The 14,584-nt window shown below is 32.9% G+C and overlaps 1 protein-coding gene across 1 annotated transcript in view; it reads left to right on the top strand.

Moving 5' to 3' along the window:
- Positions 1–14,308: 14,308 nt before the first annotated feature.
- Positions 14,309–14,584, top strand: part of LOC140441222 (DNA mismatch repair protein Mlh3-like) — a 38,168-nt gene continuing 37,892 nt past the window's right edge. The window contains exon 1 of the mRNA XM_072531805.1: positions 14,309–14,416. Coding sequence (XP_072387906.1) covers positions 14,327–14,416 — 90 coding nt within the window. The 5' untranslated portion in view covers positions 14,309–14,326. The remainder of the gene's footprint in view (positions 14,417–14,584) is intronic.

Here is a 14,584-nt window from a genome sequence, read left to right on the forward strand (position 1 = left end):
GTTTGCTCTCAATATTATATCCTCTCTTTGAAAGAGCGAAAACCATGTTTGCAGGAATGAATTTCAGTAAAAATCCAATGACAACCAAAGAGCGTTTATATTTAATATTAATAATAATAATCTTCCACTCTTATTATTTCATATTTCACTACATTCTCAAATACGATGACGATTAGGCTAGGCAATGAAGTAGTAAAAAGCCCAAAACCTACCAAATGTTTACATCTTCTGTAATTTTGTGAAAATTTGATACAAAATCATAGCAAACTCGTTACTCGGGGAATTTTGGTGTCGTTGATCACGAATATCATAACGGTACTAATATCATAATGGTCTCCGATGCACAAACTCCAAAAGACCAGCTCTCTCCTGAGCACAAGGTGCCTCAGACACCATCACCGACATGATATTAGGGTTCAGCGACCCTAAAACCCCCCGAGTAACGAGTTTGCACTGATTTTGTATCGAATTTACACAAAACTCCAGGAACTGTGGCCTGCCTGTGCCGCAGGTGCCTTTCACACTATCACCGACATCATGTTAGTGTCCAGCGACCCCAAAAACTACCGAGTAACCTGGTTTGCACTGATTTTGTATCGAATTTCCACAACACTCTAGAAGCCGAGGCCCTCCTAGGAAGCAGCTGCCTCGCACATCATCGTAGACATAATATTAGTGTTCATCCATCCCACAATCCACCGACTAATGAGTTTGCACTGATTTTGTTTTGAATTTCCACAAAACTCCATGAGCAGAGGCCGTCCTGGGCACCAGGTGTCTCTCACATCATCGTCGACATGATATTAGTGTTCAACGACCCCAAAAACCACCGAATAATGAGTTTGCACTGATTTTGTATCGAATTCCCACAAAACTCTAGATGACAAGACACGTTCTGGGCAACAAGTGCCTCGCACACCATCGCCGTCATGATATTCGTGTTCAGTGACTCCAAAAACCCATAGCAGTAATATTGAACTCATTTCTGTCAATTATATCCAATTTACAAATTTATCATTTTTCATCACTTCGAAATGTACTTTGAAAAATGAACTTTCCTTGTTCAATAATGCAAATTTCATTTCCACATTATCATTTTTGTTCACAACATTTCTTGACACTCATACGAATCGAATGCAAAAAGTTTCATTGAGATCCATCCTACTGCAAGAATTTGGTAGGTTTATTGCTTCATTCTCTCACCTAGATTGAGGGATTTACGAGGAAAAGACTAATATATGTAGATAGTCTGCTACCTCAGCTTGGGAAAATTTTGATATATTCTCTATCAGGAACATACAACACAAAAATTCGTACCTCGCACTATTAATAGCTTAAATAAACTTACTGTTGCAGACTTATTTCACTGAAAAAAGAACAACAATTCTGAATAATTGGAGTGTATATTCATTAATTAACAATAAAAACGTTTCATTTGTAAATACTAATCCATAAACGACTAAAATCTTAAAAGTAAACATTTAAACTATCGTTTTAATAATAAATCAGTTTTATTTTGTTAATAAACTAGGTGACATTTTTTTTGTTTTTACGTTACACTTAATATTGTGTATGAGCACGTACTATTGGTTGTATAGTAATTTCCAGTCACTTTCAGTCTGTAAAAATTACTAAATGTACTAGACAGTTGGAACTGGACTCGGTTAACCGAGTATATATTATAAATTTTTCATTTTTTAGATACATTATTATCGCAGTTTTAATGTACAGTGTTTTTTGTCAACTTAATATACAGGTGGTCTTAACAATTTTACTGAAACTATTTTTAAAGCAAAATTAGGCAATGTCAATTTATTCATTCATATTTGGAAGCATATTTATAAACACATATCTTAATGAACGTCATAAATTTTATAACGTCAAGAAATAATGCTACCAATATGATGCCAATAGAAATTAACATTTTTTTTGTCTAAATTTAGTTACTTTAAGTTTAACTTTAACTGTTTTGGATGGGTTGAAGTCAATAAAAGGGTTATTGGTTAACTATTTTTTTAATCTCGAGCTTTCAATTGTGTTTACAATTATTATCAAGAGCTAAAAAAGACAAAATATCTTACAAGGTTGAACTAAAAAGAAAAAACAATTTTTGTTAACTTACCAAATAAAAATTAGTTTAGTAAGTAAAAATTACTGCTAATACATCTTCAAAATATTTAATATAAAAATGTTTTAATCTAATAAATGTTTCTCTGAAAATTTTTATAATTTTGAAAACATTTTTTTAATACAAAAATAATTTAATTTATAAATAAGTTAAAATAGCAACCAATTACAAATAAGCCTCAATGTCATAAATGCCAACATAAAATTTTTATTTTTGACAATTATATTGCCAAAAGTAAAATTTCGTTTAAACATTCTTTTTTGTTTAGTAAATTTTGTAAATTTAGTAAATTTTTACTTACTAAACTAATTTTTATTTGGTAAGTTAACAAAAATTGTTTTTTCTTTTTAGTTCAACCTTGTAAGATATTTTGTCTTTTTAGCTCTTGATAATAATTGTAAACACAATTGAAAGCTCGAGATTAAAAAATAGTTAACCAATAGAGTTTTTAATGACTCCAACCCATCCAAAACAGTTATATATTTGTTCCAAACGAGTCACAAGTACTTCTTTTTTCTTATTCTTATATATATATATATATATATATATATATATATATATATATATATATATATATATATATATATATATAATAAATATACTTACCAAAACAATATTAAGATACGCTGTTTTTTTCTTTCCGAGCGTGCGACAAAGAACTATTAACGTTAAAAATGTGTTATTACTATATAAATAGTAACTTATTTGAGGGCATACTTTTTAGAATTTTATTTTATTTTATTAATACAGTAGAATCACACTAATCCGGTAATATTAAAACCCAGAGAGTGCCGGATTGTTGGATTTTTCGGATTACTGGGTTGTATACAAGAATTCATAATAAATAAAATAAAGCATTTCATAAAAGGAATAGGTAAAGCTTATGTATTTGTATCCATGTTCTACATGTTTTTTTTATAACTTACATATCTCACATTTTACTAATTACATCGTTAACAATTTAAAATAATCCTTAATTGAGGTTTGTTTTTGTGCAACTTATAGTTCTTTTTTATAAACTTTATCTCGCATGTTTCGAAAAATTATAAATATCTTTACGCCATTTCAGTCCATGTTGTGCAGGTTTGAAATAATTAAATGCAGTATCTAGTTTTACTTTTACAGTTGTAGTAGTGATAGCTTCTATATTTCTACTAGGCTTTAGTCTTCTTGTTGTACTGCTCTACATATTTCCCCATCTGTCATAATTTCCCTTGTTTGTTTGGTCCTTTCAAACCAATAATTTAAATCTTCTTCACTTGTCTCGAATCCTTTTCCTAAAAAATTTTAAATCAATCGGAAATAAATAGATTATCTTGAGGATCACATTTTTCCGTTTCCTGGAATACAGCGTTCATTGTAGACCATAGATATTTCCATGATGATTGGATCAAGTCAGGTAAGAGAGAAATACAACATCCTTCAAAATAAATTTTTTGAGGATCTGCGTTATATCACCATCCTGAGAAATAATATGGATGAGCAATTTTATATAAAAAACTTTACTTTTTGGATAACATTTTGATCCATCGGATGCAATTAAGATGTTCCGATTTTGTAGTAGGAAGATAGTTTGGATATTACCATCACTGGATCTAAGTTCTTGTTCATTTGGATGGCCTGGATTATTTTCAAGTACAAGCAAAGGTTTTATGGGCAAGTTGGTTCTTCTGATACACTTCTTCACTTCCTTAAAGTATTTATGGTACCGTTCACGAAAAACCTCCCTCGAGACCTAACTTTTAGATTGGTTCATGTAGCAGACTGAAAATGTTTTTGAAAGCTCTGGAACTTTTAGTTTTACCAATCGGCAAACAAATCAATTTGTGTATTCCGGTAGTATATGAAAGTGGCATAAATGTGATTTGTATCTTTATTCACTTTACGACTTAGAATAGAATGGAAATATGCTTTATTGTCACTGAAAATTGTACAGTTTTTTGGACAAAGCTTACAAAATGTCAGAAAAATAACAATTTAAAATTTACTGAAATTACATAAATCGTCAATATCACAAAATAAAAGATAATAAAATACACAATCCATTACAAAATTTAAATAAATTGAAAATTGCATAAGAAAACCTTAAGAACTAATAAGATTAGGTTGCTGCATGTGATAGCCAAATATATATAAAAATACTTAACTTACTTGTACATAAAGGTTCTGTAATTTCTTAGTTATTTGTTAATAAACTTATCTAAATATATATATATATATATATATATATATATATATATATATATATATATATATATATATATATATATATGGATTTCCACAGTTTTCACTGTATTCCTTCACTCAACCGTTTTCTCCAATTTTTCCTGTTTAGCCAGTCCCCTTTCTGTAGGTTTCTTCTACTCATTGCTTCGTCCACTTCATCTCTGAAAGATCTTCGGGGTCTGCCTCTCTTTCTTCTTCCTATCGGGCTCCACTCTGTTATTCTATTTATCCACCGATTTTGGTCTGCTCTTCTGACATGTCCGTACCAGGTTAACCTCTTCTGTTCGATGTAGTCTATTATGTCGGAGTTCATTTCCATTCTCCTCTTAATCTCCATGGTATTTATTCTATCTCTTCTTGTTACTCTGCAGCTTCTCCTTAGGAATTCCATCTCTGTTGCTCTTATTTTGTTTTTGGTTTTCTTATTTATTGTCCAATTTTCACACCCATAAGTGAGGATACTTCTTGTCATGGTATTATATATTTTTTTCTTTGTTTTCATGCTGATGTTCTTATCCCATAGTACCGGGTTCAATTTTCGTATGCAGTCTCTTGTTTGTCCTAGTCTATTTTTTATATCTTCCTCCGTTGTTCCTTTGTTTGATATTATGAAACCTAAATACTTATACTTGTCTGTTCCTTTGATTTGTTTACCTTCGTCTATTTCCAGCTGTTTTATTTCTGTATTCTCCGTTGTTAGGTATTCAGTTTTCTTTAGGTTTATTTCCATCCCATTCTTTGTATATTCCTGCTCCAGTTTTCTCATCATAAAACTGAGGTCATCCTCGTCTTGTGCGATCACTATTTGGTCGTCGGCAAAACTTAGCGTATATAGATATTCGTTCCTTACTGGTATACCCATTCCTTCGCCCTTTCTTTTCCATGGTTTCAGGGTTTTTTCCAGGAATATTTTGAACAGGGTGGGGGATGTGGAGCAACCCTGTAGTAGTCCCTTTGTCGTCTTAAATGGACTGCATATTCTATTGCCCGTTTTGATAGCTACTTCGTTATTCTTGTAGAGTGCTTTTACTACGTTTATTAATCTTCGTGGAACTTCGATGTCTTCCATTGCTTCCCATAGCTTGGTTCTAGGTATTGAGTCATATGCCTTCTTAAGATCAACAAAAGCCAGATGGACGGATCTATTTTTGGCCATTCTTTTTTCTATTAGTTGTTCGACCGTGTAAATGTGATCTAAGCAAGCTTTCCCCGCTGTGAAACCTGCCTGGTCTTCTCCGATTTTATCTTGTATATATATTTCTAATTTTTCCTTTATGGTCTTTCCATACAGTCTGCCTATAGACGATATAATGCTGATTCCCCGATAGTTTTCGCAGTTTTTTCTATTTCCTTTCTTGTATATTGATGTCATATATGCTTGGGTCCATTCTGCCGGTAAGTCTTCTCCATTCAGTGCTCTCTCAAACATTTTATGTATCATACGGAATAACTTTTCCGATCCGTTTTTTATCAATTCATTTGGTATTCCGCCGGGACCATCTGCTTTTTTGTTCTTTAGAGTTTTGATCGTTCTTTTTACCTCAGCTAGGCTTAATTCGATTTCGTCATGTGTGTAGATTTCTATTCCGTCTATTTCTGATTCTTTGAATTCGGGGCGGTCTTCGGTTAGCAATTTTTTATAGTATTCTTGCCATTCGTTTTGTTTGATTTGACTGATCTTGATTTTCTCTGTCTTATTTCTTTGGAGCGACTTTAAGATGCGCCATGACTCTGAATTTCTCGTTCCTCCTATGTGCTGTTCTATCTCTGTGCATATTTTTTCCCATCTTTCATTTTTTTCATTTGCCACTTTTCTTTTCACTTCTTTATTTTTTTTTCCTGTATAGTTCCAAGTCCTCATAGTTTTTTGTGTTCAGGTATTTTATATGGAGTTCTTTTTTCTCTTTTATGCATGTTAGTGTGTCTTCGGTTAATTTCGTAGTTTGGTGGGTGTATTTTTGGTCCACTTCTCCAAGAGATTCTAGGGCTGCTGTCTTCATGCTTCATGCATAATAAACTTATCTACTGAATAATATAGTCTTTCAGATAGATAGGCTTTTGTCATTTTACGGAACTTAAGGAAAGAAGTTGCAGATTTAAGTTGCAAAGGCAGATGGTTGTATAATTTTTTTGGCGAATATAATATAGATTTCTTTACTACCTTAGTTGACGGGATCGGTAAATACACATGAAAGGTTGAATTTCTGGTGGAGTAGTCATGATTGGGTCTTGCTGGAAAACATGTAGGTGTTTACGAATTACACAAACAGTTCATAAAATATATAAAAAGGGAAGAGTTAAAATCCCGCGATTTTTGAAGTAGCTTCTGCAATGGGTTTTGGGAGGCCAAAAAGATACCGTATTGCTCTTTTTTGTAATTTAAACTTGGTGTTGTTCTAAAGCTATTTTCTTCTGGCATTTTAAAGTAATTACCATTTGATGGGAATAAGCCACAATTGAAACGTCAATAAACTACTTTAACCTTTAATTGTGGCTTTACTCCCATTAAAATAGTAATTACTTAAAGTTGGTGCGCTCGCTTCTTGAGATAATACGAATGTTTTGTTGGGTAACAGTCTCCAAAACATACCGCTCTCGTCTGCATTATAGATTGGGTCAGAAAGAAGACCCAGTTCTTGTCCTTTGTCTTTAAAATGATTAAATGGCTGCACTTCAGATTCGTTGCTTGATAATTTTTCACCAGTTGATAGACAAATACCAAATCGCATTTTAAATTTATCCAGCCATCGACTACTGGCACAAAAATCATCTTTCTTCAAAGTTTGTGACTTGTGTTTCTGTTTATTTGATATTTTTAATACGTGAACCGCCGCTAACAGAAGGCGAGGCGGAGGGTTCCGGGTTATTGGACTTATCAGTTTATTGCGGTGTCGGATTAGTAAGATTCTACAATATAAATTAATAACAATATTTTGAAATTAAGACTCTAACAATGTGATTATATTACCTCTGCTTCTTCGATATATATAACTTCAATTATTATTATACATAATTTTAATACAAACCCAAAATTATTTTCTTTTAACCTCAATTTCATTAATTCTTTTTGTTTCATACAGAGAATGAGAATATTAACATCATAATATGGTATCATTAGTACTATGATTAAATTAAATGTAAGTTCTGATGCCTGAATAATCTTAGCTTATTCTAACAGATTCAAAATAGGCTAAAAACAAGGGCAATATGGCGTGGATTGAAAATTGTTTTAATTCAGGTGTATATTTCCGATCAATGGAATAACATAAAATTAAAGATTTATTCGCGATTGTCAAAAAGTGTCCTTTTATTTTTACTTAAATAGTCGTATGCAAAATGTTTATATTATTTTTCAGTTTTTGTACAAATTATATTGCATTTATATTTATGTGTTTAATTTTGAAAATGAATGTAGTATTTTATAATAGATTTAACAGTGTAAAATAATATTTATATATGGATATTATTGTCTAGTCATAATAAAAAAAATAAAATTTAAACATCTTTTATTCAAAAAATCCCTAAATAATAGTTACAAACATTATTACCATAGCATATCAAGTATCGGCTCCTGTGAAGTTGTCTGTCTCAGTGGCATAACTAACGCCAATGCAACCAATGCGGCGCATTGGAACGCAGGCCTTAGGAGGGCGCAAAAAACTGATATTCTGGAAAAATTTTAGCAAAAAAATATATATATATATTTAGGGATTCTACAGTATTCACTGCCTTCCCTCGCTCAACCGTTTCCATCTCTCTCTGTTGTTCCATTCTCCATCGTTTAGTCCTCTCTTACTCATGGCGTCGTCTACTTCGTTTCTCCAGGATTTTCGGGGTCGTCCTCTTTTCCTCCTTCCTATGGGGCTCCATTCGGTTATTTTCTTTATCCATCTGCTGTCGCTAGTTCTTCTTACATGTCCATACCACTTTAGTCTTTTTTGTTCTATATATGTTAGTATGTCTGTTTCTATTGATGTTCTTTGCTTTATTTCGTCATTACTTCTCCTATCCATTCTTGTTACTCTGCAGCATCTTCGCAGGCATTCCATCTCTGTTGCTACTTTCTTACTGCTGGTTTTCTTGTTTATGATCCAATTTTATCCAAAAAAATATGTTGAAGCTAAACTCACAACAGTATGTTGGTGACTCTTGTTTACTATTATCGTTATCTTATGCAACGGTGCACATCTGTGCGTATTGCTTTCTCATCACAACTGCTTTTGTTTATTTATCGTTGTTAGCTACAACGATATTCAGGTAAAATCTTTCAGTATTATTTTAGTAACTACTACCACGTGTCCCTGTCAGTCCTTGTACGATCGTACGGTTCGGTAGTGTTATTTGTTTAATAAAAATACAAAACAAATTTTGTCGGTGTATTTGTTATACAATTGAAATAAGTGGACCGTTTATTTGTGCGTTCTAGTGGATTTCGATATATACTGAACAAAATGGACGGAAATAAAAAAAAAAGACCTAGTGATGCCGAGTTCCGAAAAATAAAAAAACAAGAAGATGAAAAGGTGAAAAAAATACCAAGGATTGACAGGTTTAAAAAAAACGGGATTTTGCTGATACTTCTAAAAGTCAATCAGGTGACGATGGTGTTGGTGATAGTGAATGTGAGCGTGGGGGTAAAATATCCACGACAGAAGAGATCGTCGAATTGAATTTTCTTGCCGATAACCAAAATTCAGAAGTCCACCAAAACGTGAGTAAGCCTACTGATTTAAATATTACATATATCGCTCCTTCTACACCCGCAACTGGCGTAAGTAGTAATGTTCAAGAAAATACTGATAACATAGATATATTCTGTAATGATGGAGTAGAGAATACAGACATAGCTCTTTTCTCAGAAGATATTATGAATAAAGATGAATTGAAATCTCGTATTTTGAACTCCGAACCGTGTAGACCTCAAGGACCATTCCCTAAAGACATTCAAACAAATAAATCTTTTTTAAAATTATATTATTTTTTCGAAACAAAAACTGGTCAAAAAATTAAGCTCTTTTGGCTTTGCTACTCTTCGTCTTTAAATGGAGTGTATTGTGGACCATGCTAGCTGTTCGATAACAGACTTAATAAAAACTTAAACAATGCATGGACTACAGGGAAAATCAATAATTGGAGAAATCTGTCAACAAAAATTAAAGACCACGAATTGAGTAAGTGCCATATCAATGCATGTATCGCTTATGGAATAAGGAAAAATAACAGAGATATAAAAATGATTTTTTATGCCAAGAAGAAAAACTGGATAAAGTAATAAAGAGAATTTTTGATGTGATCATAACAATATCAACCTGTAATCTAGCTTTCAGAGGGCATCGATCTGAAAGCATAAAAAATGTTGAAAGTGAGTCAGGAAATTTTCTGAATATTATTGATTTTCTTTCTAGATACGAACCTATTTTAAAAAATCATCTGGAAAACGTGAGAAGATAGTAGGGTAAAATACTTAAGCCCTTCAATACAAAACGAACTTATTCATTTGACATCTCATCAGATCTTGAGTGAAATATTGACTGATGTTCAACAGTCTATATTTTTTTCTCTCATTTTAGATACTACACAAGACACAACAATTGATCAGTTATCAATAATTTTAAGATGTTTTATACAAACCAGACCTAAATCAGCTTGACATAATGGAATCCATTTTAGGCTTTGTGCAAGTACTAGACCAGTCGAAGTCCTAGAGGAGCTTCTAGTTAAACTTATAGGAGAAAAGAAAATAACTTTTGATAAGTGCCGAGGTCAGGGATATGATGGGGCTTCTGTCATCAGTGGAATTTACACGGGACTGCAGAATAGAATAAAATCAAAGTCTCCTAACGCTGAGTATGTTCTTGTGCTAGTCACAATTTAAATTTAGTTTTAAACGACAGTGTGAAATCGATTTCAGAGATTTCATCATTCTATGATACAATAAACAGTATATACGTATTTTTCGGCCAAAGTCTACCAAGATGGCAATGTTTAAAATAATTAACCGACTCCTGTGTTATCAAGTTAACCTTGAAAAAACTCTTTCTGTCTTACTAGGTGGTCGTCGAGGTACGACGCTTTGCTCTCAATCAGTGTAAATTTTGTAGCAGTGCTGAAGTGTCTAACAAAAATAATTTTGACTTCAAACAAGAACAATGAAGTTGCAGAAGCAAATGGTCTTATGAAGCAAATGTCTTCATTTGATTTTGTTTTGATGTTAGTGTTTCAAAGTCGAATTTTAGAAAAAATCCAGATTACATCGAAAACCCTACAGAGATCCGATGTTAATCTAGTCGATGCAAAGAATCTCCTTCATAAATGTCTAAAGACTGTGAGCGAACTGCGAGGAGAATTCGACGATGCCCTGGATCAAGCCAGAAAGTTAGCTGCCAAGTGGAATATTGATTCTTCAATGACCTCCAAATGCAAGTAAAGACTTTTTTGACGAACTTTCCAGTGACTATGAGTTTAGTGATCCTGTGCGTTGCTTTAAAGTTAAGGTATTTTTAAGAGCCGTTGATATTCTTATTTCACAGTTAAACGATGGGTTTAAATCTATGGTATGTATAACTGACACGTTCAGTTTTTTAAACCCAGATAATTTATTAGATTTTTCTAACGAACAGCTTGTTCGTCATAGAAATAGGAGAATAAGTCTAGGAATAGCGTCGCACGAGGAATACTTGCATTGGGGCGCAGTCAGACTAGTTACGCCACTGGTCTATCTGCCATCGGACCCGTCCCCAGTTGGTGGATAGAACCGAAGATATAGAAGAGGACGTCAAAGATAAATTATATGACGAAGTAGAGACCATCCATGACAGATACCCCAGAAACGACATCAAGATCATAATTGGATATCTTAATGCAAAAATAGGGAAAGAAAATATATATAGTCCATACATCGGAAAATGCAGTGCTCATGATATCACCAACGACAATGAAAATAGAATAGGATTTACAGCTTCCAAGGGCATGGTCGTTGGAAGTACCTACTTCTAACAGAAGAATATCCATAAAGTAACATGAACTTCGCCTGATGGAACAACAAAAAATCAAATAGCTCACATCCTAATAGAAACCAGGCACTTCTCTAATCTAATGGATCTACGTACTTATCGTGGGGCTAATAGGCTAATATAGATTGAGACCACTTCTTGGTAGGCGCAAAAATAAGAGCAAGAAAAGAAAAGCGCTCGCTATAATTTAAAACTCTTGAAAGAGCCCCGTATACTAGAAAGATATCAAAATTACCTTGAATACCTACAATAGCTGAGAATTTAACAGCTAGCGAGCAATGGGATATATGTAGAGGAAAAATTAAGGCTATTAAAAAAAGTGAAATAAGCATACCTAAATTACTTCGGTCACACAACCAGAAGAACAGGAACTAAAGGTAGTAAAAGGAAAGGTAGAACGCCGAAGACCAAGAGGAAAATCAACAAGATGGAAGAACAAGACCAAAAATGATTACTCTGGTGGGAATATCCCTACATAAAACCATCCATCTGGCAAAGGATCGCAGCCAATGGAGGCAGCAAGCTACAAGGGACTCAAGGAATGAGAGGGAGAGACGAATTATGGAATAGAGGAACATACTGTACGGCAGCCGATAAGAAGTACTGTAAGAAAGTAATTGCAAGAGATTACTCTCCTAAGAGTTCTCCTTCATATGGAGAGAGACAAGCAATACAGAAAATTTGGAATTTCGGTGGCTTCGCCAAATTGAGAGATCTGTGTTCTATCTTATTAAGGATTGTCAGTAGGTTATACCTTGAAAAAATTATATTTTGATTAACTTGACTGTGTATATCACAGGTGTATGTGTTCAGGTAAGTTACCCCGGATTAAGTAGCTGCCTGTGTCTAATCTGAATCTAACTAAGTCAATTAACATTTCTTCTTAACGTTCCCCTTCCCTAAGGGCATTGGCGATCATCATGGCCCATTTGACTTTATTTGCAACCGTTCTGAAAAGTTCTATTGATGTTTTCCCACTCCATTGTCTCAGATTCTTCAGTCACGACGTGCGTCTTCTCCCCGGTGCTCTTTTACCTTCCACCTTCCCTTGTATGACCAGCCGCATCAATTCGTATTTCTCGTTTCTTAGTAGGTGACCAAGTAGCTCATTTTTCTTTTCTTTATAGTGTGAATATTGAGTATTTTAACATTTACTCTTGCTAGTTTATGACAAATAAATTAAAAATAATCACTATAATGTCATGACAAAATAATCCTGTTTAATTGAATGGATAATATTTAGAGCAAAATCTAGATTTCCTAAATCTTTTATTACATTTAGAAGGTTTAAAAAAAGTAACCCATTGCAAATTATTATTTCTACATATAGAGCTACCTGGATGACATTATTCATTTTTAAATATGTATCTACAAAAAATTATAGAAAAACATAAAAAGACAAAATGAAAGAAGTTTTACAGAAAGCTACGATAATTAGTTTCAAATCTAACCCTTCTTTAAACTTTGATGGTTTTTGACTTAACAATCATTTACCAACCCTCCAAACCCTCCAAATCTGTACTCAAATAATTGCTATAGAAACTTACCTTTCAATGAACGAATAAATCGATTTGAATTCGATATACATCAATTGAGAGCCACTTCTACAAACAGATGCCAGTCTCCTCCCTGGAAAGTTCAAATACCAAAAGTAGATTTTACCTTACTTAACTATCCCAAACATTCACACAATCCTTCTGAAATACAACAACAATTCCGGTCTACCATCTCCAGATACCCTGATTTCAAACTAATTTTTACTGATGCCTCTAAAAGCAGTAATGGTGTAGCTGCTGCAGCTATTTTTGAAGACAACACCTCTGTCACCCGTCTAGCCAAGGAGTGTAGCATATATACTGGAGAACTGCAGGCAATCTTCAACGCACTGAACCAATGTACCAGCATTGATACAAACTTTCTTATTGTATCAGATTCTCTAAGTGCCTTAAATGGTGTCAAGCAGATGTATCCTACTCATGCCAATTTAGCATTAATAAAAGACATGCTATACAATGCCCAAACATGTGGTAAAAACATAACATTTTTATGGGTACCATCCCATGTTGGGATAAAGGGTAATGAAGCAGCTGATAAAGCAGCAACAGAAACTATCAATAACATGACAATTCCTATTATGCAAAACATACCAATTTCAGACCAAAAAACATTAATAAAAACTTACATGAACAAAACCTGGCAAGTAAAATGGAACCAAACAGAAGCAAAATTAAAAAGTATCAAACCAGATGTTACTTCTGCTTTACTACCGCTCCCAGCTAAAAGACATGACCAAGTAGTTATTAACAGACTGCGGCTAGGTCATACAAAATTTACACATGGATACCTCATCTCCAAGGACCCTCAGCCGATTTGCCACATCTGTCAAATACCATTTTCAGTGCAACATATAATGATAGACTGTCCAGTGTACTCAACAGCAAGATCGACAGCAAAACTAAAACACAATTTGAAAGAAACTCTAAAAGAAGACATCAGCAATACAATAAATTTTATCAAAAATTGTAAACTATATAACAAACTATAACATAACATAAAATGTTTGTATTTTCCAAAACTGTTATGTAAATTTTAATATTATACTAAATGTAACTTTTCTAAAATAAAGATATACCACCCGCTAATAACCCTAGGGGTTGATGCGGTAAATAAAAAAAAAAAAAAAAACATTTACAAGTAGTATAATATTCATACTGTACTACTATTCTGATTCACTGTTATTTTCACTTACATTATATTTGCACAAAAATTATTTTTTTTTTGTATTTTTTGTATCCCACACTTCTTTATAATATAAAAATATACAACGTCACTGTACTAAATTTCAAATAAAATCAGGTAAATCCGTCTAGCATGCCTTGATTTTGACATTAAATGCGATACTATTCTGTGAGTTAGTTATAAAGTGGTTATAAATATATTGTTTAAGCGTAAGATTAAAATGGAGTTACGAAAACTTGATTCCGACATAATTACGAAAATAAGGAGCTCTTCTTCGATAAATACGGTTTGCCAAAGTGTACTGGAGTTGGTAAGTACCTACTACAAATATCAATAAAAGTATCTAAACAATAATTTTTATGTAAAGAATATTTTATAAATTTGTGTTTTTTCTCTACTTGTGTCGCCTACATTATAAAAATTCTCGTTATTTAAATGATAACTTTAATTTTGCAAAATTATATAAATAGTTTATTAT

The sequence above is a fragment of the Diabrotica undecimpunctata genome, chromosome 5 (assembly GCF_040954645.1).
Source record: "Diabrotica undecimpunctata isolate CICGRU chromosome 5, icDiaUnde3, whole genome shotgun sequence".
NCBI classification, from domain to species: Eukaryota; Metazoa; Arthropoda; class Insecta; order Coleoptera; family Chrysomelidae; genus Diabrotica; species Diabrotica undecimpunctata.